Below are 25445 nucleotides of genomic sequence, written 5' to 3' on the forward strand. Positions count from 1 at the left end.
TAGATATACTGTTCTTGAAATGAGATGATGGAGACGAGTTATTCCTATTTTAAGTGCATAAATACACAAATTTCAAGAAAATGTTTCTTATCGTACTTTTAGTTCCTTTTTGTAGTGGGCACATTTTTTAACAAACAGCTTTAAATAAATATGAGAAACAGTCAAAAATTAACCAAATGAAATACATAACTGTATAAATATAACACGACATAGACCATCTTGACATAGAAAATTTATTCTCATTTTAAATCTCCTTTTAAAAAAAAATATCTGGATATATTGCCCGACTCTAGTATCCATCCATTATTTTGACAGGATGTTTTTACCGGGGTAAAGATTTATATTCAATCTTTAAAAATAAATCTCTGCACGCATCACAACATCCTAACACCTGCCTGTAGTTCTTCTCACAAAAGCCCACATTTACTAATATAAAAACAATTAAAACGCACACAGTCTGCAAACCTGGGGCAACTGTCTGTTGCGTTAATAAACTCATCTATTTTTAAATGATTTGATTGTTTTCTTCTTTTGAAAACTGTCTTTCAGCAGTTTGACAGCTGTCCAGTTATGGATTTTATTTATTTTTTAGGACAGAATATCTGAAACAATGACTATCTGAGTAAGGAAGCCAACAACAGGACGAACTTTAACTCAACATGTCTCCCTAGCAGAAAAACAAATTCACGGGTTCATAATGCAGCAATTAATACATTCAGTTCCACCAGCAGAGGCGAACACAAAGAGCTACAGAGGTTATGTTGCGTTAACGAGGTACTTTCCCCAAATATAAACAGGATAAGGGTTTCAATCCCTTAACTAAGAGACACAACGGTGAAACATTCAGGAAAATATAAAACGATTGGGAACAATAGGATAAAACAGCTTTTTTATTCCATCCTGTGTTGAGCCAGAGGTTTGGCTTACAGTGAATCATTCGCCCAACGTCGAAGGTACTCCAACGCCTCTTCAACCTCATCTTCCTCCGTAATGCCTTTAGTACACAATAAATAAATGTCACGATCCAAGAGTACCATGTAACAAATTCAATTTGGCCAATAAAGGATCCACAAATGTTTTTTTGTTGTTTTTTTTTTTTACCAGGAGCAGAAGTGGAAGCAGAGGACAACGGCGGCGAGGTCTGGACTCTGTCCTCTATGCTGCCGGCCTCCAAGAGGCTCTCATCCAGACTCTTCTTCAGCTTCTCCAGCTCGGCCAGCAGCTCATCCTGAAAAAGAAAAACAGGCTGATCATGCCAACTTTTCTCCAGAAAGACTTTCTTTGGGATTATTCAAGGACTCACGCATGTAGTGGAACCTTCTGGCTGTAGTCAACCAGCAGTTCAATCATTTTTTACCTGCTATTTACTTATATTTCTTATTTTGTCTCCTGTCTGGCAAGGTAGCAATAAGAATTGTTGTCTTAATGGGAAACAGATTTTACTTTCACAAGTGGAGCCTTACTGTTTTCACAATACTGCTTCGCTTGATTTATATATGCATAAAGATTAATTAGATTTTATGCTGGGATTATTTCATGTTCAATGGACACTGAAACTGGAAGGTAGATGAGGGAAAAAAAAGGAAGAGAAAAAGGTGAGACAAAATGCTAAAAGGGAGAAAATGTGAAATAAAGAGGAGAGAAAAGGGAGAGAGTAATATAACATCCTCTGAGTGTGCTTCTACACCTGCAGAGAGAGACAGAAAATTAACAGCAAAACCAGCCGATAAAATATTACAGGTACAAATTCTGGCATCACTTATATTTCTTCCAGTTGTACTTGAAGAGGCCTGCGTATTGAGCAGGTAGACAAATAAAAAGTGAAACAGAAGTTGAAGCAAAATAAAACCTTTTAAGAGTCACTTAAAGCAAAATATAAAGAAAAACAGGGACTTTTCCACAGCTCTGTTCATCTTTTACAGTCACTCACACATAAAGTAATCTCAAAAAAATATTTAAATTATTCAAAGATACCTCATGAAATGCCACCTCCTGATTCACAGACATGTAGAGGCTGGCCGACACGTCCTCAGTCACTTCCTCTTCCAGAGCGATTCCCTTCATCAGGTCATTTATTTCGATCATTTCCCTGCAGAGAGACCAAAAAACTGTCCAAATTAGTGTCCACCATAATGTAGACAAATATGTTTATAATGTATGAATCCAGGGTTTTTGGGATGCACTTAATTTTTTACACTCCTTTATTTAACTTACATTTTTCCATTATTTTTGAATCTCAGTGAAACCAACTGAATTTGGATAAAAAAACTAAAACAAAGAGATAATCATATCCGTAGTATATTTTTATAAAACCTGGTTAGATTTAAGTACTTTCATAACCTAAATGATCAGCTTATTTATACATTAAACCCCAAGTTAGTCCTTTTTTTCCAACAGGACTTTAGTTACATCTGTAGATGGAAACCGACGTACACAGAGTCAATCGGCATTCAAACTCAATGTCTGTAAAGAAAAATTCATGTTCTATGATCTTACTCTGATTTATTTCACTTATAGATGATATTTTTTCTCCTTACTTGTTTTTGCAAGTGAAATTTGCAGCCAGACCAGCGCGGTCAACATCATTCGGATGTTTCTCATACCATTTCTTCTTTCTTAGAGCCTGCAGAGAAGCTGGAGAGACAGCAAATAAAACACAATATAAAAACTGTTGCCGACGTTTGAAAGAGCCACAAATGCTTCAGCATTTCTGCGGCTTAAATGTTTTCTAACCTTACATGACTGACTGGACTGTGGCTGAAATAAGTTCAAAGACGCATGTTTCTTTTGACCTTTAGTGAATGGGGGAAAAATGTTTTGAACATTTGTATTGTCACTGTGATTGTAATTCTGCTTTTTTTTTTTTTTCAAAACTGGTCTCTCTTGTAAATGAAATCTTGCATCTCAGCGAGATAAATCTTATTGCTAAAATTAAATGCAAAAACTACAATCATGTGTATACTTCGAGAAATGAAGTCCAAAAGAAGCTCGTATTCCTAACCTTCAACTGTAACTTCATGGCTTTTAACTCGATAAATGCAACACCATTTTTCACTAAACGACAGAGCTAATGAGGCGGCAAGATTTCCTTTTTAGATATTTATTAATGCAACCATCGTTTGCTGAGTTATGCAAACACATGTCGTCCTTTATCCGAGCGTATTTTCAAACAGTCCTCTGTAATCCTGGCAGGAGATAGGAGTGATAAAAGCTTTTTCCTTTTGGTCTCCTCATACCACTTTAAAAGGCAGCCGAGTTAGCTTGTGAAAAAATATTTTGAAAATGTATTTTTGCAGTAAGAAATTTTTTTTTAACAGAAGAAAGCCCTAAATTTATGTTCAAGGAGTGATTACAATAAAACGTTGCTAGTTTGCAAAGGGATACATACAATTGTGTGAATTATTAAACCACATTCAGGTATTTTGGGAGGCAGGGGGGTAAAAAGTAGGAAAATAAAAATTCTCATCAAATGAAAGCCTCAGGAGCTAATCCTAATTCTTCTCATTACGAATGAAATACTTTTTTAAATATGGAACTTCTTAATATTAACAACACCTAAATCGTTGGTGTCGTACCAACTTTGTTTTTCTGAGATTCAGACTGACATGAAAAAATACAACAAAAAATGTATTTTTATGTTGGATGTGCAGTTGAAACAGATATTTACATATGACAGGATTTTTCTTCCCAGACCAAACTTTTCCTGTTTTGGGTCAGTTAATATTTTCAAAATTCAATATATTTGCTACATTTTAAAACAAGCATTTTTAATTCAGTCATTTACAAACTTGACCAAATATTTGGGTAATGTATGCTCACTTCTGAGTTTTTAAAAAAAGTGGAAAAAAATTCTCCGAAAAAATTTTGCCTAAAAAAAAAAAAAAGTTTATCTTTTTATACATATTTTGTAAAATGTGGTTTCAGAGCTCTTGGCTGTAGATATTTATTGAATGGTGAATAGGGCTGGATGATATAGAATAAAAGCATATCGATAAAATAGAAATCATATTGATCGATATCGATTATTATCAAATAAATTCTAAATATACATTTCAAGTGCAGCCCCTGGCCATTTTATGCTGTTGCTTAATGTCCTATTTTTAAATAGATGGATTCAAACACAACCCTTTATTCAACCAACTTTTTACGAAAACTGTAGGTGTTAAAAAATAAAAAAAATAACTCTCTGAACTCTCTGAAGGCTGATGGCGTTTTCCTGGGTTTGTGATTCGTTGGGAGGATGTATTAACCTACATGATAGGCTAAAATGCACTGTTCTTCTATTGAACTTTTTATTGACCCCTGTTTTTTATATTGAACCATACGTCTATTGATCGATATATATCGTTATTGAATTATCGTCCAGCCCTAATAGTGAATAAACTTTAATAAATTGTGTTTTCATTCCATCCAATATTTTTTATAACTGAAATCTGTGAAAAGGTATGAATACAGTTTATACTTTTAAAGCCGAGCATTAAGGATCACTCAATCCACTAACATTTAAACTTACCTTAAATTATTAAATAAAACCCTAGTCGGTAATTTGATTCAATTTGTTTTAATTACTCATTAATATTGTTTTCTGTGCCGTTTGTATGGGTCAACTGTTGCACTTCCTTAGCTAGCTGGCTAGCTAGCTAGCTAATTAGCTCGATTGTAGCTAGCTAACGCCTTTCAGCTACTATAAACTGTTAATTTTACTTTTAAGTTTGAGTATTTATGAATTTATTTTAAGTATCTCACCTCTTCTATTATTCACGCTGTTTCTCTTGGCAGACAGGTGGTCTAGGTTCATGTTTTTGTCTAATCAGAAACGACTTCTCAGCACCAACAACCGTCCCTCTGCCTGGATCAGTCGCTCAGGTCAAGATGGCGGCCGCTCGTTTCTCCACAGCTTCGTGTCTCAAACGTTTGTGACGATTTCTGATGCCAAAAACGTCAATCTAAGATGATAAACACTTAATGATGGTTTAGATGGCCTCTTCCTTACTGGTTCAAACTATAGACAAATGTTTGAAAGAAAACACCCTCGTTGTGATGGTGGACCACCTAACTATGAGGTCCTGGGTTCGAGTCCCGGCCAATGGACCAGAGGTGGGTAGAGTAGCCAAAAATTATATTCAAGTAAGAGTAGCACTACTTCAACATATTTTTACTCAAGTAAAAGTATAAAGTAGTCACACAAGAAAATTACTCAAGTAAGATTAAAATAGTATTCAGTAAGAAGACTACTCAAGTACTGAGTAACTAATCATAACAGCTGATGATTTAATGTTTAAAAATTATGTAATCGGAAAGACAAAAATATAAGGTTATGTGCAAATTTCTGCATTTTAAAGACAAAAATGAAGAATTTTTTTTATAATAATTGCAAAATAACATTCAGGCAGAAGAAACTTTTCTAAATATTTTTTTCAACATTAAACTTGAAAGCAATACTTACAGCAGTTAGTGTATATATATATATATATATATATATATATATATATATATATATATATATATATATATATATATATATATATATATATATAGTGTGTTAGAACAGTGAAAAGTACTTCCAATGACCTCCAAATGACTCAATGAGCTCAGCACAGAAAATAACATTAAATGAAAAACAAATAACAAATAAGTCTTGCTTTAACATAATCTCTAGGTTATTCTCTAGGTCTTTCTAGTCCATTTCTGATTAAAACAAGTCATTATTTGTGAAGTTATTTGCAGTATGTAGAGTATCTAGAAATTTTACTCTAAGAGAAGCAATACTTAATGCTGTACTTAAAAAGGTACAGTGCAGTTAAACTACTCCTAAAAGTATATTTTGTTCAAAAAGTTACTCAAGTAAATATAACTGAGTAAATGTAACTGGTTACTACCCACCTCTGCAATGGACCTGTCAGGTTCAAACACCTAAAACATTCATTAAACAAAAAAAGAAGAGAGACAGCAGGACAAAGGAGACCAGCAGACCTGTTCTGAAATTCACTCTGCTGCTGCTGTACTTTTTATTATCTCAAAAAGGGAGGGCCTTAGTTTCATCGCAGAGCTTAAGGAAGGGGGAAACATATTTTAGTGTGACCATTAACATCATAAACTAGCAGTTTCAGGTATACAGAACAACGTTGACAATTGACCATTCAGTGACCAGGAAAGGGAGGATACACACATGGCTGGGTGCAATTCATCACAGATAAGATAGTGCTCCCAAATTTATGGTGAGGCTGTTTCTTGCACCAGACCTCCCTCTGTAACATAGGAGAGAGAACCGTAAAACCTTTTCAATAGTAATGAGTAAGTACATGATAAATACGATGAATATGGAAAATAAAATAAAAAATATAGCGAATAGTAAAAATAATTCTAACAGGACCCTTGTGCATGTCCTCTCTTAACCCAATTTCCTGCCTACTTTCAATCTTAATGACACAAAAATTGAAAAAGAAAATGCTCTCCAACTTGTGCTGCCTGCTAGAAACAAGTGCCTCCTTAGTGCAAATACTTTGCCAAAAGTATTTGCTCACCCGCCCTTTCCTAATCCAAAGGGTTGGGAACTCTGTGCAGGCCAGTCAAGGTCATCCCACCAAACTCTCATATCCATGTTTTTATGCACTTTACTTTGTGCTCTGGTGCATTTGTTGGAAGAGCAATGGACCATCTCCACACTGTTCCCACAAAGGTGGGAGGTTTGATCTTGCATAAAAGTCAGGGCCCTCTGTGCCTTAAGTGGAGGCCTCAGCAGTATAGACAATGGATGGATGGATTTGTTGAGGTATATTACAAATGTTTTACTTTAAAAAGGAGCAATAAGTAAGAAATTTACTGCAGAATTAACCAAAAATCATTCTCATTTGTCACCCAGGATGGAAGTAACATTCCTTATAAACTATTGGTCCTCTCAATCAACAATGTCTTAGTCACGTTTTTCTCCTTTCAAACCCAGAGGTACAGTCCAGAACTACTTTGGTTTAGTGTGTAGCCCGTGTTTACTTCCTGGTTCCTGAGCCAATCATATGAGCGTTCCCAGGGTACCCAAAACAGTGTGCAGGATTTTTGTATTTTATCTTGGCAAAAGAGCAGCAGCCTGCAAACATGGAAGCCAGAAAGAGAAGCGGAACAGTGATAAAACAGAACACATCATATACCTGTCCTGTGGAAGTAAAAATTCAGTGGAGTTTCACAACAGTACGGAGCCCTAGAGGGGTCATCGCAAAATGTTTTGCATGTTGAGAGAATGTGCCCTCGTTTTACTACATTGTCCTCCCGTTTAACTAAATTGTACTCTCGTTTAACTATATTGTGCACTCGTTTTAGTAAATCGTGTGCACAATTTACTATATTGTGCTCTCGTTTTACTATATTGTGAGCTCATTTTACTAAATTGAGCTCTCATTTTAAGCATAGTAAAACGAGGGCACAATTTATTAAACCAGTGCACGATTTACTCAAATGAGAGCACAATTTAGTGAACATGGTTATAGAACATTGTGTGCATGATCTACTTAAACGTAGCCACAATTGGTAAAACGTGCACTCAATATTGTCTTGACATGAGCACGTTATGGTATATTCGAGATCTCGATCTACCAAAACGCACCCACGAATAATTAAAACGTGTGCTCGAATAAGTTTTATTAATTCGAGGACTCAATTAAAAGAAAACGTTCTCACGTTTTATTAATTCAAGGGCTCAATTAATGGAAACGTGCTCACAAATTGTCACGACCTGAAAAGAAATATCACTTAAAGTGAGCTCTCCTGGGCTCCATACAACAGCAACAGAAACGTTAGTCACTGGCAGGCTGTTTCACCGATTTGAGCCACTAGGTGTCATTATTACTTATTGTTTTTTAAGGCAATCACAATGTTCAGAGTACACCACAAGCTGTGTTGTATTTTATTTTCATAAATTGGAAATGAGATACAAAACTAAGTATCTTTACTGTTTTTGTTCCTTTCCTCAGGAACCGAGTGAATCACACCATGTCGATATAATTCTGCTGCCCAACAACTACTAGAGGGACCAGAAGCAAGAATGACCACAGTAAATAATAGAACAATGTTTTCTCACTCATGACTCTTGCACTAAGCCTCATTTCTCCTAAAGATAACTTTAACTGTATAATGACCTGGAAACACACAGCTAAAATCACACAAGAATGGAGGCAACATAGACTTTTTGAATCTGAACCTCCGTAGAAATCTCCTTCTCTTCCATGAGGTCTACAGTACCTCCAATCTGCCACAAAGCCTAAGAGACCAGTTATAGAGAACCAATACTTGAATGTACAAAGGATTCAGTAATCAACTGCAGCAGAAGTTTTTTTTTTTAATGAAAAATATTTTTATTCAAATAATTTTGGATCTTAAAGAAAAAATTTGGTAGAACATAAAATACTGAAACATAACAGGTTGCAGTCAAACGGTTGAAACATTCACAAAACCCCTCTCACAACTAATCCAATTAGTCAATTACAAATTGTACGTAATAGATTTGGAGGAAAAGTGTTTGCCTCACAGGGTAATTTACATTCAAGTTAACATGTTAAAGATCAATCTTAAAACGAACTAGACAGTTAAGCATAGTACCTTTTGGAAAAAGAAACAAAGTTCCTAATGTAATAAACTTAAATCTTTGATTTTTACTCAATTAATCAGTAATTATACTTCAAGCGTATATAATCACACTACCTTCCTGGCAGGTGGCCCAAAAAAGGAAAGAAAATTAATCAGAGCCAAATAAACATTCATAATTGAACATGAAGTGGTTATGCTCCTTTAACTGGGCTCAGTATGACGCGGTGAGTCTAAAACAAACAGGTGCTGTAGATGGTGACCTTGTGGCTGATTTCCTGCAGCAGCGCCTTCACTGCTGCCTCCAGCTCAACCAGCTGTTCAGCTTTCACCTCAAGAGTTCGCTGATTATCTTCATATGACTTTTCCAGATCTGAAACGACAAGGATTCTTTTTTTATCTCATTGTCTAAGACCTGTTATATTTTGTCAGTAATTCGTAATGAATTAAAAACAAGAAAATTAAATAGAATAAACCAGCAGTATAACTGGTTGAGTAAGAGGAAGTAAAGCTAACCAGGGGACTTGATAAGAAGTGAGTGAAAACCGGGGAAAGTACACAGAGTAGGGTGACCGGATGTCCCGATTTGTGTGGGACTAGGGCTGGACGATATAGAATTTTTTTTTTTTGATAAAATATAAATCATATTGATCGATATCGATTATCATCAACTAATTCAAAACATATATTTGGCTCTGGCCATTTTATGCTGTTGCTTAGCGACCTATTTTTAGATACAGAACACTGAATTCAAACTCAACCCTTTATTCAACCAACTTTTTACCAAAACTACAAGTTTTTAAAAAAGAAAAAAAGAAAGGGTACTCTCTGAACTCTTTAAAGGGGGCGGAGCTTGGTTCTTGGATCTGCGTTGTGATTGGTTGGGAGGATGTAATGACTGTAATATTAACCTACATGTTAGGGTAGAATGCAAAAAAAATGCAAAACTGTTATTCTGTTGAACTTTTTATTGACCTTTTTTTCTATCATCGATAAACGTCTATCGATTGATATATATTGTTATTGAAATATCGTCCAGCCCTATGTGGGTCTGTTACGTATTTTTCTCTCCCTGTCCTGCATTTAACAGCATCAAATCCTGAAAATTCAAGCAATTAATCAACGGCCGGTTTTCTGAAATGTAAAGAAAGCATATTATTGCAGTCATCGTTAAATATGTCAATTAAGGTACGAAGCAGCGTCCAACATCATGACGTTAATACAAAATCATGGCAAGAAGTAAAAATGGCGAATTAGCAAAATTGGTAAGCCGGAAGGCCATGACGCTGTTTAGCAGTTCTGCAGCAAATAAAGTGACGTAATTTAAAAAAATAAACGGAATAGAGAACAGAGAAAAGCGAATGAAGTGAAATTGCTTGTGCCGAAGCTTTAACTTGAGTCGTACTGATGTCATAATTTCTACATGAAATTGGGTTTTATGGCCGTGCTCCAATGGCGCAGGGGTAGTTTGTACGACCCACGTACGCCTTAGTCCTCGACGCAGCGGTTCGATTCTGGTCTCAGGTTTTTTGCCGCATGTCTTCCCCCCTCTCTCAACCCCACTTTCCTGTCAGCCTAACTTGAAAAAACGAGCCACCAGTGCTACAAAAAACCCAGAAAAAGATATTTTTTCTGGGTTTATGCCAGTTTCATTCAGCTGGCATATTCTTTCATACTGGAAATATGGATGAATATTAAATAAATGCAGATGTGCATTCAAAGTTTTGCATTCGGTCGATTGCAACCGATTCCTTGCTGCCTTCTTATTTCGTAATACTTTAAAACAGGGGCGTCAAACTCATTTTGGTTGAGGGGCCGCATTCAGCTTAATCTGATCTCAAGAGGGCCACACGAGTAAACTCATTGCAAGATTAAATAGAGCTAATAAATGTGGACTTGTTGTTGATTTTTATATTAAATTAATTTCACTTTTACACAATAGATTATGAATAACCTCAGCGTTTTTAAGAAAAGTATGTGCAATTTCAACAATACTTTTACTCAGTTAAACATTTACTTAAGTGCATTATGCATAAGAACTGATCACAGTGATTGTACAATGTTGAAAAACATTTATTCACATTTTTTGGAACTTAAAAACACTGTCCTGCATGACAAAATACATCAAACAGATAAAAATTAAGAAATTATTAAAATTTTTCCACACCTGAAGCTTAATCTGCTGCTAATTAAAACACAGCGCCCTCGTGGACAATATGGGAACTGCATATTTTCAATTAAACAAAATACATGTTTTTTTCCAATAATTGTTTTATCATTCTCTTCCTTTTATCTTGTCCACTTGTGAAAGTCAAATCTGATTAGCTCTTTGTGGCATCTTATTGCCACATTGCCAGACAGGAAACTGGAAAAAAAAAAAAAAAAAAAAAAAAAAATTTTTATAATGATAATGCATTTAGCCACAAGGCCGGACTAAATTGTTCGGCGGGCCGGATCCGGCCCGCGGGCCGTATGTTTGACACCCCTGCTTTAAAAGCTTGAAAACGGACTTCCACCTCTGTTGGCGCCAAAGCTTCGTTTCTTTTTCAGCGGCTGCCATGGTGAATCTAAGTATCACCACTAATGATTGCATTTAAATACGCTCCAGAATGAGCTTAATTCAAGTTTCAGCTTGAGTTGACTGAATCTACTGATATATCAGCTGCTCTGGTACTACTCAGGGGGATCCAGCTCAGGGTTTATGGGGAAAAGCCGTTGAGCTAGAGGACTGTAAATAAATGAGAGCAGTGAAATCACCTTTCAGCAGCTGCAGCTTGTCACTGGCCTGCAGCAGCAACGTTTTGGCTTCATTCTGCAGTGACTCCGCCCTCTTCTTGGCGTCGGCCACACCCTCTGCTTTCTGACCTATCAGCTGTTCCACTGTGCTGTACTTTGGCTTCACCTCCGACTCCAGCTCCTGAACACACGCACAGACATCGCATCAGCAGAGGCAGCATTACAGAAATGTGTAAAAAACTAGACGGATGAACAGATACCTTTTGGACCTCCTCTGCAATCCTTCCAACGTCTGCGGCTTCTTGATTGGTCACTTTGGTTGTCTGCGTGACGTTGGCGGATTTATCAGTGAGTAGCCTCACATCCTGCTCGAGCCGCTGCAGTCTCTGGGTGGCGTTGTGCAGCTTGGACTCTGCGTCCGCCGTCTCCGTCTCGACCTGAACGCAGCGTGAACATGCAGCTGTTCGATCAGAGCAGTCATCAGGGAGCGAATCAAACATTTCAACCATATTGGTGGTAGCTGGTACTGACGGAGGACAGCAGCTTGGTCGTGGTCTGGATGTCAGAGGCGGCCTGCTGGATGGCGCTGCTGGCAGCTGTGTGAGCCCTCTGAGCTTCCTCCAGAGCTTGTTTCACCCTCTCTGCAGAGTCCTTCATATCTGTCGCCTGCTTACTGAAGACGGACACAAACCCTAATCGTTTAATATTTAAGTGGATCATGTTAAGGTTCCTCGAAACAGATTTAAAGCGGTCAACCTTGCTTGTCGGGCCCGGTCAAGTAGGGTCTCTGCTCTCTGGATTTCGTCGGCGCTCTGCTGCAGGATCTCCTCCACGTGTCCCAGCTCTCCCACCTTCTGCCGGATCTCGTCCGTGAGGTTCTGCAGCTGAGCCGGTGTGGTCGGCATCTGCATGGCCAGAACTTCACTCGCCACAAGCTCGATGCTCTCCAGGTCTGCGGCATCCTCTAAAAACGGCCAAAGCAGTGTAAATTTCAGCGAAGGCTGGAGTTACGAGAAATGGAGGAGAGATTATGTCGTAGGGCTGGATGATAATTCAATAGTAATTTCCTGAAATTTAAATTTACTGTAATTTACAAGCTGTATTGTTGCACAAATGCCCTTTGCACAATCAATTCTGCACAAATGGTTTTAAAAATACTCACCTGTACACTGTGACTTTCTCCTGCATTGTTTACATTTCAATTGTTTACTGCTGCACCTTATACTGTAATTTAAATTTACTGCAATTTACAAGCTGCATGCAACGAAATTTCGTTCTGTACGCACTCTGTGCATACAAAATGACAAATAAAGTTGTCTAAGTCTAAGTCTAATAATATATATCGATGATAGAAAAAAGGGTCGATAAAAAGTTCAACAGAATAACAGTTTTCCTTCCTTAAGCATTCTAGCCTAACGTGTAGATTAATATTACAGTCGTTACATCCTCCCAACCAATCACAATGCAGACCCAGAAACTCCGTCATCAAGCTCCGCCCCCTTCAGAAAGTTTAGAGAGCATGCTTTCTGCATGCAGTTTTGGTAAAAAGTTGGTTGAATAAAGGGTTGAGTTTGAATTCAGTGTTTGTTCTTTATCTAAAAATAAGTCGCTAAGAAACAATATAAAATGTCCAGGGCTGCACTTATAATCTATGTATTGAATTTGTTGACAATTTTCACTATCTTTCAATACGATTGTTATTTTATCGATAAGCTTTTTTTAACCATATGGTCCAGCCCTATGATATCGAACGCCAGATCGACCCGGAGATCTTGTTCCTACGAAGGTGAAACGTACGTGTGAGGAAATCTTTGATTTGTCTGATCAAGCTCCGCAGCTCCTCGTTGCTCCGGTCAACTTTGTGTTTGGTTCTGTTGGTCTTCATCATGACATTCTGAGCACTCAGCTTCACCTCATCAGCCTGGATCTTCACCTCCAGCACCTGAGGAGAAATCAGCAGCTGAAGAACAGCCCTCACGGCACACATCGGGCCACCGGCCAGGACTCGGGTTACTTACCAGCTTTGAAAGCTTCTCCACCTCCGCCATGGCGCTGATTATTTCCTGCTCAGCCACCTGAGTCTTCCTCAGGATGCTGTTAGCGGCTGTCACCACACCGTCGCATCCTTCCCCTCCACACCTGGCCTGACCGTCGGGGTCCACACAGCCCAGACCTCCGCAGGACGAAGACCAGCAGGAGTCTTGACCGGATGATGGACTGCCGCATGTCTGCTCCACAAACAACAATAAAACGCTAAACCCGATGAAAGACAAAGACGTTCTAAGAGAAATAGGAAATATGGGGGCGACAACGTTTGGTCTGATGACTGTTAGCTACCAGTAATCAGGACGGCAAATATCAGTGCAGTGTTTCAATTCGCAGGCTGCGTCCTTCGAAGGACCCAGCCTACTCAGCCTTAGGAGGACCCAGCCATCGGAGGATGCTCCGGAGGATCCTCAACCGCTGGTAAATGGGACGGTCTAGCCTTTGGAGCACTTCCTGGTTGTGACACAACGTCATCATGTCTACCCCAAGCCCGGGAAAAACAGCGCCAGACGACAAAAAAATGGATATTGAAATTTTTATTTTATTTTTTTTTATTTACTTGATATTGGAGGAGGAGAGTCGGCAGCAAAACCGGCGACGAATTTTTCTCAGGCTGGGAGAGCGCAGTGGAGAGGTAACATTTACCTGCTATTATTTTCACCCAGGGGCCTGCTACTGATCATAATATACCAGTTATTAAACAAACGCTTGTCAGCAGATTGACGAATATGTTTAAATATGAAATTTTATATTTATTTATAAGACTTGATATAAGCTTATGTTTGTAACTTTAGTAATTTGAATTGAATAGTTAAATGTGTACAAAGCCTGTAAATAACTGACTTAAATAACTACTTTCACTATTACTAATAAAGCGCGCAAAGCATCTCGGGAAATCTTATGGCAGGCGAGGCCACTAATGATGGTAGCGGTGCATCCTCAGAATTCAGGGAAAAGGAGGACGCATTCGAAGGCTGTATTTTAAGCATCCTCAGAATTTTTGCCAAATGTGACGGCCTCCGCACATCGTTGTGACGTCACCGGCCTTAAAATGCGTCCTTCGAAGGACGCAGCCTGCGAATTGAGACACAGCTACAGTGAAGCTAAATCTGAGCATTTTTCAGCTTAAACTGTAAATGTTTGAGTTTGCAAGAGAAATTCAGACAATTAATTGTTTTAAAACAACATAAATAATATTAAATCTTCTCCATTTTTATGTAGAGTGGGAACAAACCTGACCATTTTTTTCTTCATGTTTTTACTTTAGGACAGAATCTCCATTGTCCTTAACACATTTATAAAAAAGACACCATCATAAGGCATTACCTTTTTAAACACTAATTTGATTTATAACACATCAGGCTTTATAATCTATAAATGTTCTTGCAGGTTTTATCCGCCAACCTTGTAGCTGATGACCGACAGGTCCAATGTCTCCATCTCTCCGGCCAGGTTGTCCAGCCTCTTGGCGTGTTCGGAGTGTCTCTGTAAAAACTCCTCCCTGGTCTGGTTCAGTTTGTCCTCTGTGAGTTGCCGTAGGGCAGCAGAGGTTTCAACTGGGCTCCCAGTGTTGATGGTCGAGGCATTTGCTCGAGCCTCGGCTGCCTGAGACTGCAGGAAGTATTTAGTGACGCTGTCTGTTGCCCCTGGTAAAACATAGAAGACAGAAAACTGTTGGGAAGGAGTTCAATTATTGTGTATATCTGAGGCGATCTTCTGCAGGGTCAAACTAAAATAACTCATACTGCCGCTTTCAACCACAGATCAAAGATTGCAATTTAAGCGAAACAAAAACAATCCAACATGAAGGAACTGGAGCGGTTTTTGCCTTGAGGAATGGGCAAACATCCCAGTGGCCAGATGTGGCGAGCTTTTTGTTTGGTTTTGCATTAGTTCTATTATAAAAATTAGCTATACGCTCAATTAATAAGGCTATTCACTATAAACATACTAATCCACTGTTTATAAAAACTAATACTATGAAATGTCATGATTTTTTCCATTAAAAAATTATACAAATAATTTATAGAGCAAAATGAAACATACTTCCTGTTCTTTAAATTATATGAATCCAAATAGGATTTGTACAGGTTTGTAAATTTACAAAAAAAAAAATGTTAGAAAAGAGAGGAGGAGTATATCTGTTGGAGTTAAATTATGTATGGATCTACAAATGTGTAAATCATTATGATAAGGGGGGACAATGTTTGAGGGCTAAATGTATAAATAACTTTATATTTTTAAACCACATCTGGTATTGTTTTATGTTTTTTCTTTCTCTTTTAATTCTGATTATCAATTTCTATATTTCAGTAATGATATGTTTTGTTTATTTTACTATATTTTTATCGTTTTTTTGTTGCTTTTATGTCGTATTTTCTTCTTTCTTATACTGTAAGAACAATAATGGGTAGTTTAATTATAAACTATAAATACAGGCATTGTGCTTCCACCTGGACCTGTTCAGTCACTTTCCTGCTGATGCTGTTCGTTTTATTTAATGATTGACTGAATAAATAATAATAATTCCTTCTCCAAGACATCTGAATGATATAAATGTCTGCATTTTATTCTGATGAGGAAATATAGAAACTTATTTGTGGGGACTGCACCCGTTGTAGAGCATGGATGCTTTTAAAGATCTTTAATTTGCCCAGCATAGATAACCAAACTGATCGCTGCCTATAACTAAAAGGTTTTACTGCTTTAAACTCCACTAGATCATCTTTAACAGCTTCACGAGCTGCAGCTTCTCACCTCTGATGTCAGAGTTCTTGATGAGCTCCACCTGGTCCAGCAGCTCCTGCACCGTTTGCTCCAGTTTCTGAGCGTCTGACGTCACAGAGTCCAGTTTGGTCTTAATGCCAGAGTCCTGCTCGCCCACCAGATCCAGAGTCTCCTCAGTGTTGTTCATGGTCTGACTCAGAGCTGCCATCAGGTCGCTGAAACACAGGCGGAGATCAGAGTCCGTGTTCAGCTTGGACATTTTTTTACGTCCGGTTAAGTCTAATTAATCCTACCTGGCCTGTTGTAGAAGGTTCTGGACTTCTGTCAGAGGTTGCGAGGCCGGGTTCTGGTCCAGAATGCCTCGGATGTCCGCAGCGCTTCTCTCCATGCTCTCTATAGACTTCCTGTAGGGTCCGCTGATTCCGCTGGTCTTGATGGCGTTGACCTTGTTGACCAGTCGGTGCGTCTGATTGGTCAGCTGACCGACGACGGCGTCCCAGTCGGAGAAACACTGGTGGCACCGGTGACAGTCCGGGAAGGTGCCGTGGAAGCCGCGGGCGCAGACGTCGCAGCGAGGGCCGGCCACGCCCTCCGAGCACACGCAGTGGCCGCTAACTTTGTTACACTGTGGCTCCAGGATCCCTCGAGGGTCGCAGTCACACGCTGGGGAGACAACAGTCATCGGGTTATCGGGATTTCTGACTCTAAGACACTGAGATGTAACGATGAAAACACTGAGATGCAACAGTTTCCTATACAACGTCCTTCACTTGCAGGGTAATGTGAGGACTCGACCAAAAGCAGAAGTGCTGAGAAATTAACTTTACTAACAGACCTGTGTGTCGATTTTTTATTTTCTTTGATACAACAATGTTTGTGGTTTTTAAATGTCCCACCATTAAAGCCTGTTTATGTCCCTTTAGATCAGGGTGGAGCGAATCTTTTGCACAATGAGCCAAAATCAAATTTAAAACTCAAACCATATTGTGAAGTTTCCGCTCTTTACCTCCGCAGCAATGAATTAAACATGCAATATTTTAATGAAACAAAGGAGAAAAGAACTAATTATTGAAGCTCGGACAAATGTTCTCATTTCCTGCAACAAAAACAAGAAATCTCTTGCTGTAGTTTGATAACAAAATTTGTTGTTGACTGAAACGTCACTGGATGTTTGTGGCCCCGTGTGTTATGCAATAACATATTTATACATAGGAGTGTACAGAATTGTATATTGTATATAGCTGTATAACTGTATCTAACTGATTCTACTTACCTACTTTGACACCTTCTTCTGACTTTTGACTATTGAGCCGATGGGACAAGTGAATTTCTCCACTGTGAGATCAATAAAGCTTATCTTATCTTATCTTATCTCTTATGGTGTTGCATCATTGCATCTCCATCTAGCAGTACAAATGCTGCCGAATTCTTAGTTTTTAAATTCTGTACATACAAATGATTTTTTTTAAATACTCACCTGTACACTGTGACTTTCTCCTGCATTGTTTACATTTCAAATGTTTTACTTTTAAATCAGTGCTGCACCTTATACTGTATTTTAAATCAACGGTAAATTACAAGCTGCATTCTTGCACAAATGCCCTTGCACAATCAATTCTGCACATACAAATGGTTTTAAAAATACTCACCTGTACACTGTGACTTCTCCTGCATTGTCTACATTTAAATAGTTTACTTTTAAATCACTGCTGCACCTTATACTGTAATTCATTTTTTACTGCAAATTTACAAGCTGTATGCAACGAAATTTCGTTCTGTACGCACTCTGTGCATACAAAATGATAAATAAAGTTGTCTAAGTCTAAGTCTAAAATAAATAAAAAAAATCTCCTCTGATAGATGAAAAATACTTTGTGTTGTGCCAAACAATTTCCATTTAAGGAGATGTGATTTTGTCATTTAAAACCTCATTGTGCAACAAATTGCTTTTATTCTGTTTTATTTTCCTATATTTTAATCATTTAAAGCACTTTGCATTGTCTCTGTACTGAAATGTGCTACACAAATAAATTTGCCTCGCCTTTCCTACTGGGGCCCTAATTGTTCAAAAACTAAATAGGTACATTTCCAATATTTCTTGTCTCTTCAAACTTATGTCATTCAGTCAAATAAAAGGCACCAAACAAAAATCTGCTGTTTGGCACTGGCAGAGACCAAAACAGTTTTTTGGGCCAAGTTTGGAGAAGATGTAGAAAAGAAAAATGATTAAAAACATGTAGGCACACAATTAGAACTAGTTAGGCTGAGCAATAAGCACGTAAAAGTCTTTGTCTGGGTTGAACTATTTTAAAGTGTATTAAGATTATTGGTAATTCTTGTGACACAGCCAGCAGCAGTGGCCAGTTCCTGAAAGCCAATAGAAATTGTAGGTAAAAACAAATAATAAGCAAAAATCAAAAGAAACATTTATGTCTGTGTCTTAATATTGTTTTTTTCTCTTCCACACCTTTTATATTCAATTGTCTGCTATGATCCTGATGAGTGCCACAAGCAGAAACGTGTGTTGATGGAGTCTTCACAATTACCTGACCCTGAAACTTTGACTAAACCTCCGACCACTAAAAGCTTGAAGTTAATGTTGTCAACTAATGGTGCAGCTTCTCAGTGATCCAGGAGAGGGTCATCCTAAATCCTAAGAAGCCTTGAGAAAAAGTCTGGTTCTTAAAGGACAGGTTCAGCTGTAGCTCCAGGAATAAAAAGCCTTAAAGGGCCCAATTCACCGACACATTACCAAAATGCGTGCACTCTGCAGACCAGATGAAAGGAGAACCAAGGACCTTTTGATCGGTCCACAGCTGGTTTCTAGCCAGTTATTACAGCCCAACAGATGGCACTACATCAGAGAAATGATTTTCTCCTGGATGCCATGAAAGCACATCTGTCCGTTTACATAACCAGGAAAAGGAGGAATAAAGCATTGTTGATATTCTCACTGTGATGTCTCCACTCTTCTGTTCGATCATACAGACAGGCATCTCCTAAATAAAGACTCCTGCAAAGGATCACTGAGGACTTAGTGCTTCAAACATCTGGTTCAAATTAGGAAACGGCTGCTTTCAGCTGCAGAAACTAATTAGAAACAAACTGGGACTTTTCTATGATCAGTACCGACCTTTCGTCAATCCAAAACAAGAAAATGCAGTGAACTCTGAAAAATACAGGACTTTAGGAGCATTTTATAGTCAAACTAATATTTCTGCTGCAGATGTGTAAACCTCACTCTTCTCTCTTAGCAGGAACTTGTTTCCCCGACCATTCACCATCAACGCTTTGGTTTCGGCGACAAATTTCACACAGCTTCTTTGTGTGTTTCTGAGTTTTGAAGCAGTCCCGATCAATCTGGTCTCATTTAGGAGAAAGAATATTTGAAGCTCGTTGAACATCTGGATTTAATCCGACTGCATCAGAGACGTTTCGTGGGCAGAGACGGTTCCCACGATGCAGTGTGGGGTTTTGTTTAGACACATTGCAGTTTGAAATGTGTCTGAACACCGGATTTTTGGTTGTGAATCCAGGGGAGGGAAAAAGCTCTTCAAGAACACACAAATATAGAGAATTAAGTATTTGTTGCCCGGCTGATTTTAGTTTTATGGTAGATTTCGTTATATAAACAATAATTTGGAAAAATCCCTAATTGGTTTATGTGTCATTGAGGGATTTTGAGAAATTTCATTTCAGAGACAATCCCCAAATTTAAAAATAATTTTCACCGCCACTGTTGCTTCATAATTTTCAGTTTCTTCTAAAGCAGGAAGTTTATAGTTTGGCCCCTGTGCTGTTTTGGCTTTTTGCAGATGGAAACTTTTTTATTTTTTATGCATTTTTTATTAGAATAAATCTATTATAGACAAGTTAAAATGTTATAATTGTATGATTAATTGAATGTTCGTTACAACACAAAACATTTGTCGTTTAATAAGCACACTTTTTACATTCACTTTAATTTTATAGTAAATACGGCGACTTTTACACAAATGCAGACTTTGGTGCATTAAAATCTGATTGGAATTCATTTAATAAAATAGGATAAATAGAGATTAATATCTTTTCTTAAAATGGACATGTTTTGTTGAGCAGGGTTAGTATTTTTGGTTATGAGGTTTCCAATGACTAAAAGATTTCCTGTAGGACTTTGGTCTAGAGACTCATTAGGCGTCTCCCCGACCTTCATGTGTGTCTTCTTTGGCTACAGCATTGTTGTCTTAGTGGATCTGAAGTTATCGTCATGCTTTAAATCTCATCCGTGACTCTTATTCGCTGCTTTCTTTCTAGATTTCATGGAAAGTGAAAAAAGAGCTCCAAAGCATGACACTTCCGCCTCCATGCTTCACTGTGGAGCAATTCTCTTCCTTCAAACATGGCAGGTCACACTGACGCCAAAGAGCGCTATGTTGAACTCAGCTCCCTAAAGCATTTCTTTCTTACCTTCTGTCATATAAATGTTCACAAGGAACCATAAGACTTGTCTGCAAAGGTTAAACTGATTGATTTGTGAGCAAAATGGCAGCCTAATTAATCTGAGGGAGCCTAAACTCCAGTTCTGTTGTACTTAATTTAGTCAGTGAGATACAAACTCGCTTATATCTTGCATCCAAGGCCTTTATGTCTCTCTAAAATTGAAATACGGGCAAATAGTAAATTTAGAAACTCAGCACAGGAAATGTGAAAGGTTCCTGATCAATTTCCAGTGAAACTTACCACGACATTGGACTTCAGGGTCACCCCAGAACAGCTCTCGGCACTCGTTACATGTTCTTCCCCCGAAACCGGGATGGCAGGAACACTGACCACTGATCTGTGGGGAAACAACCGTCTCTATTAGTATTTTATCACTTCTTTCTGAAGGAACAGTTTGTGTTAGGAAACGCTGCTGTGGATGTGATAAGGGTAAATCATGCTGGACCCAAGATGTTAACAAATCAGCCTGAGTTAATGCACTGAAAAGTGGATCCTTGATTGAGATTTATTTCAGTTAAGGAAGTATTTGGGGCTTAAAATCTCCCATTATCTCAGCTCCCACTGAATCCATTCGGGGAAAGGAGGGACATTCAGCAGAACTCTCTGATCTGATTGGTTGAAGCGACACCTAGCGCCCGCCTATCAAAGGTTGGTTTTTAGCCAATCACGGTATCAGATTAAAATGTTATAAGCAGCAGGCGCCATGAGAAACCACAACAAGTTAAGCTATTCAAAGGCACTTTTTGCTGTTCTTCTTTCAAAGAAGAAATCGTTGATTCTGACTAAACAGATGTGAGCAGCTACGCGTGCGTCCTCCTGCGCTGCCATGATCATTTTGGTTCTGCCGTGGGCTCGGCAGCTCTTGCTGTTGTCACAGCTCTATGTCCCGCCTTAAACATTAATACTGCAACATGATTGGCCCGAATGGGAGCGTTACAAAATGGATTCTCGTGCGTGTGTGAACCCAGAAATACTGCGAGAATTCAGCTTTCTGTCTGTGAATATTCTTTGGTGAAACGGAATAGACTCCAGGACAGCTCCTCACCTCGTTACAGGACGTCCCGTACGAGTGGTTGGGGTCGCAGTCGCAGCTCTGACAGCCGGCGCCGCTCGCCATGTTCCAGGTGTCGGGCGCGCAGCGGTCGCAGTGTTGTCCGACCACGTTGGGTTGGCAGTGACACTGACCGCTGGTGCGGTCGCAGTGGCAGTCGGTGGAGGATTGACAGCTGGACTGGTCGCTGCCCAGCTGATTACAGACACACTCTGTGATAACAAAACAGGATATTGGACAGTTTGTCAGCACAATATTTTAGTTAAATTGTCAAAACTTCAGTTGGATTTTCTCTAATTTAAGTTTTCAAATTTTTTGCTTTCTGACCTCTATCTTGTTTCCTAATTCTCAACTCAATTCAACTCAATTTTGTTTATATAGCACCAATTTATAATACACGATTGGTCAAAAAGTTTCCTCTCTAAGGAAACCCAGCAGGTTGCATCAAGTCTCTCCAAGCAGCATTCACTCCTCCTGAAAGAGCGTAGAGCCACAGTGGACAGTCGTCTGCATTGTTGATGGCTTTGCAGCAATCCCTCATACTGAGCATGCATGAAGCGACAGTGGAGAGGAAAACTCCCCTTTAACAGGGAGGAGAACCAGCAGAACCAGAACCAGGCTCAGTGTGAACGCTCATCTGCCTCGACCCACTGGGGCTTAGAGAAGACAGAGCAGAGACACAGAAATCACAGAAGCTCACATTGACCCAGGAGTACTTTCTATGATAGATGGTAATAACTGATGATCTGCCTCCCCTGGATGATGTCACAGCTAACAGAACGCTAGACCAGGTGTACCTTCTATGAAGAGAAAAAATGACAGAACAACAAGTTAAAAGCTGAAATAACAACAAATAATGTAAATTGAAGAACAGTAGGAGAACTTAGCAGAGTGAGAGAAATAGACCCTGATGTCCTTCAGCAGCCTAAGCCTATAGCAGCATAACTATAGAGATAGATCAGGGTAACATGAGCCACTCTAACTAGAAGCTAATTTAAAAAAATCCTAATTTCTGAACCTTTTGTTTCTAATTTTTTAACGGCTTTTTATTTTCTCAGATGTTTAAGATGAGATTTGATGTGCTTGTGTCCGACCAGCTTTTTCTACTGGTTCCCTGATGGTTTTCGCCGGTTCTGTCGGTAACGGCGCGCTCATCTGTAAATGCCGGTCGTCGGCTGTGTGGAGGCGGTTTCCACGGTAACTCACTCCTGCAGTCCTGAACCGAGGCGTTGCCGTAGTAACCCATCTTGCAGTCCTGGCAGGCGGCGCCCTCGCTGTGGTACAGGCACCGCAGACACTCGCCGGTTCTGGCGTCGCAGGACTCCGGGTCCAGCATGTCGATGTTGTTGTTGCACCGGCACGGCAGACACTCGCCACCTGCCTCGTCAGGGTTTCCATAGTAACCAGGTGAACACTGGTCACAGCGCGCGCCTGCAGATGAGACGAGAAGTTTGGTTATCAGTCTCGGTTTCAGTGCAATACAAGCAGATTTACATTAAACACTGAGACAGACAGAAACAGAAGATCCCTGATCGCTCCCTGATCAAAGTGGGAAATCAAGAGAACAAAGCTGTACCAAGTTCAGAAAATAATGATACAAAGAGAAACTAAGAGCAAAAGTTTGGAGGAGGTGGGAAGCAATGCTTGTTAATTCATAAAGGACCAGTCAAAACCAGATGTTTACATATACTGTTTAAAATGACACACACATTTGTTTATTGCCGTCTGATGTTAAACCAGACCAGATTTCTTCTGTTTTAGATCATTTTGCATAACCACTTTCTTTTTCTATATGCCAAATCCAGAAAATAACTAAAAAAAATTATTTATTTTTTACTTTATTCAAATTCATTGGGGCTCCTTCCAGAAGATTCTCACAAAATGTCATCACCTTCTGAAATTCCTTTTACAAACACTCGGGTCACTGTGCCTGTTTGGTTTGGGAAAGCCCAGACAATGATGTCAGGACTGTGAGTTTAACATTCAATTTGGTTAAAAGGAGAAACACTTGTGGTTGGTTTGTAGCCTCTGAACCAACACGGCGATTATTTTTTCTGAGGAGATTAGACGAGTAATCTGTTTGTTGCTCTGTATGTTTGTATGAAAATGTTTAAATGAATCCTAAAATCTATTGGTAGCCAAGGTAAAGAATAAGAAACGGACGGGGAAGATTCGAGCTCTCTTGCTGGGACTTGTGAGTAGTCTGGGCACGGCATTTTGTTTGCTTTGGAGGCGTAAAAGAATTCAGCCAAAGCCAGTAAACAGGATATTGCAACAATCTAAACACATGTCGCAAATGCATGGATAATTGTTTCCAGTTCTACTGAAAAGACCATAATGTCACTGTTTAGAAATGCTCCTTACATAAAAGCAACAGGAATGAGAGAGATTTCACATGCGAGTCAAAACCCATTGAAGTACTGAATATGACACCAACAATTCAACGCTAGATTTAGGAGTTGGACAAAAGGAAACAAGAGCTTGATGGACTTTTGTATGCAGATCTAGAAGAGCTATAATCATAATCTCAGTTTTGTCTGTGTTTAAAACAAGATAACTCTTACAAAGCCAATCACTAATCTGAAATAAACAGTGGACTACGGTGGACAGCCTATATAGCTAATGAGGCTTAAAAGACGTATAGCTGAATATCATCTGCATTAAGGTGATAAGAAATTACATTGAAAGATTGAATGATGCCAGCTAAAGGATGTCTAGAAATAGCAAATAATAATGGACCCCAAACCGACCCCTGTGGAACCCCCACAAGTCAGAGAGGCAATCTTAGAAATTAACTAATTTGCCATAACGGAAAAAGTTCTCCCAGATAATTAAGAAAATAATCAAGTTGAGAACCAGAAATACCAGCTAAATGCAGCAAAAAAGAAAGAAAAGGACCTCATGAAGATGCTGGCATAAACTGGTTGGCGGTTTTCATTATCCACAGTAAAAAAAAGTCCTAGATTAACATGGACTAAAAGGCCACTCGGTAAGGAAGCCATTTCAAAAGCAACATAAAAAAGGCCAGATTGCATCTCGCAAATGCTCTCAGGGACAAAGGTTAACATTTGTCCAGGTGTCCTAGAATTGAAGTGTTTGGCCACGAATAATGAAAAAGGACAAGAACACCGCCTCAGTTGTGATGTAAAGGGGTGGCAGCATCATGTTGTGGGATTGCTTTACAGTGGGAGAGATTGGGAAATCATCATTAGGAAAGTGTAAATATTGAAATCCCAGTAAACTACTGCCATAAGTGACCCAAGCCATACAGTTTAAAAGGCAATGGTAGTAAATACTAAAGAATTGAAGGAAATTCATTTAAAGAAAGGTGCTGAAAAAAAATCTCAAAGAAATCTTATCGTCAATCTTGCATTTAGTAAATAGAAGTATTTTGGGTGAACTGACCTAAAACAGGTCATGTTTTGTCTCAGTAAAGATTAAGCAGCAATTCATTCACTTTTTAGCTGTAATTGTGGCTCTGGACGAACCAGAGCCACTGTCACAGTGCTTCCTTATGAATCATCTTACTATCTGTACTGCAAAAATCAAAATTAGTGCATTTGCGATTTGAGCAGGTAAATAAGATGATTTGCCAACGGAATAAGATTTTTGCACTTAAAATAGGAACAACTCATCTCCATCATCTTATTTCAAGTGCAGGATGTCTAATTATCTTATTTTAGGGGTCAAAATACTCATTCCATTGGCAGATAATATTATTTACCTGCTCAAATCTAGGACAAATACACTAACTTTAAGAACATTTTACTTATTTTTAGATCAGTTTTTGCATTGTGCAGGCTACCAAACACCATGCTGGTCAACGTCTAGA

At 38.8% G+C, this 25445-nt stretch overlaps 2 protein-coding genes across 2 annotated transcripts in view; both read right to left on the bottom strand.

The window, feature by feature from the left end:
• Positions 1–227: 227 nt before the first annotated feature.
• Positions 228–5054, bottom strand: LOC105929684 (charged multivesicular body protein 4b). Its single transcript, XM_012867555.3, has 5 exons — positions 4747–5054; positions 2538–2634; positions 1975–2089; positions 1102–1228; positions 228–994 (listed from the first exon to the last, which is right to left on the bottom strand). Exons 1-5 carry the CDS (start codon positions 4796–4798, stop codon positions 924–926), a joined length of 462 nt encoding a protein of 153 aa, XP_012723009.2. The 5' UTR covers positions 4799–5054; the 3' UTR covers positions 228–923.
• Positions 5055–8320: 3266 nt separating this feature from the next.
• The window catches only part of lamb1a (laminin, beta 1a), a 39871-nt gene continuing 22746 nt past the window's right edge, over positions 8321–25445 (bottom strand). The window contains exons 21-33 of the mRNA XM_036125278.1: positions 22820–23044; positions 21608–21825; positions 20803–20899; positions 16377–16746; positions 16114–16298; positions 14761–15002; positions 13329–13538; positions 13108–13252; positions 12067–12274; positions 11842–11983; positions 11571–11747; positions 11332–11491; positions 8321–8947 (exon numbers count right to left, since the gene is read on the bottom strand). Of these exons, the coding sequence (XP_035981171.1) occupies positions 8808–8947; positions 11332–11491; positions 11571–11747; positions 11842–11983; positions 12067–12274; positions 13108–13252; positions 13329–13538; positions 14761–15002; positions 16114–16298; positions 16377–16746; positions 20803–20899; positions 21608–21825; positions 22820–23044 (2519 nt within the window). The 3' untranslated portion in view covers positions 8321–8807. The remainder of the gene's footprint in view (positions 8948–11331; positions 11492–11570; positions 11748–11841; positions 11984–12066; positions 12275–13107; positions 13253–13328; positions 13539–14760; positions 15003–16113; positions 16299–16376; positions 16747–20802; positions 20900–21607; positions 21826–22819; positions 23045–25445) is intronic.

This window comes from Fundulus heteroclitus, chromosome 2 (assembly GCF_011125445.2).
Source record: "Fundulus heteroclitus isolate FHET01 chromosome 2, MU-UCD_Fhet_4.1, whole genome shotgun sequence".
Taxonomy (NCBI): Eukaryota; Metazoa; Chordata; class Actinopteri; order Cyprinodontiformes; family Fundulidae; genus Fundulus; species Fundulus heteroclitus.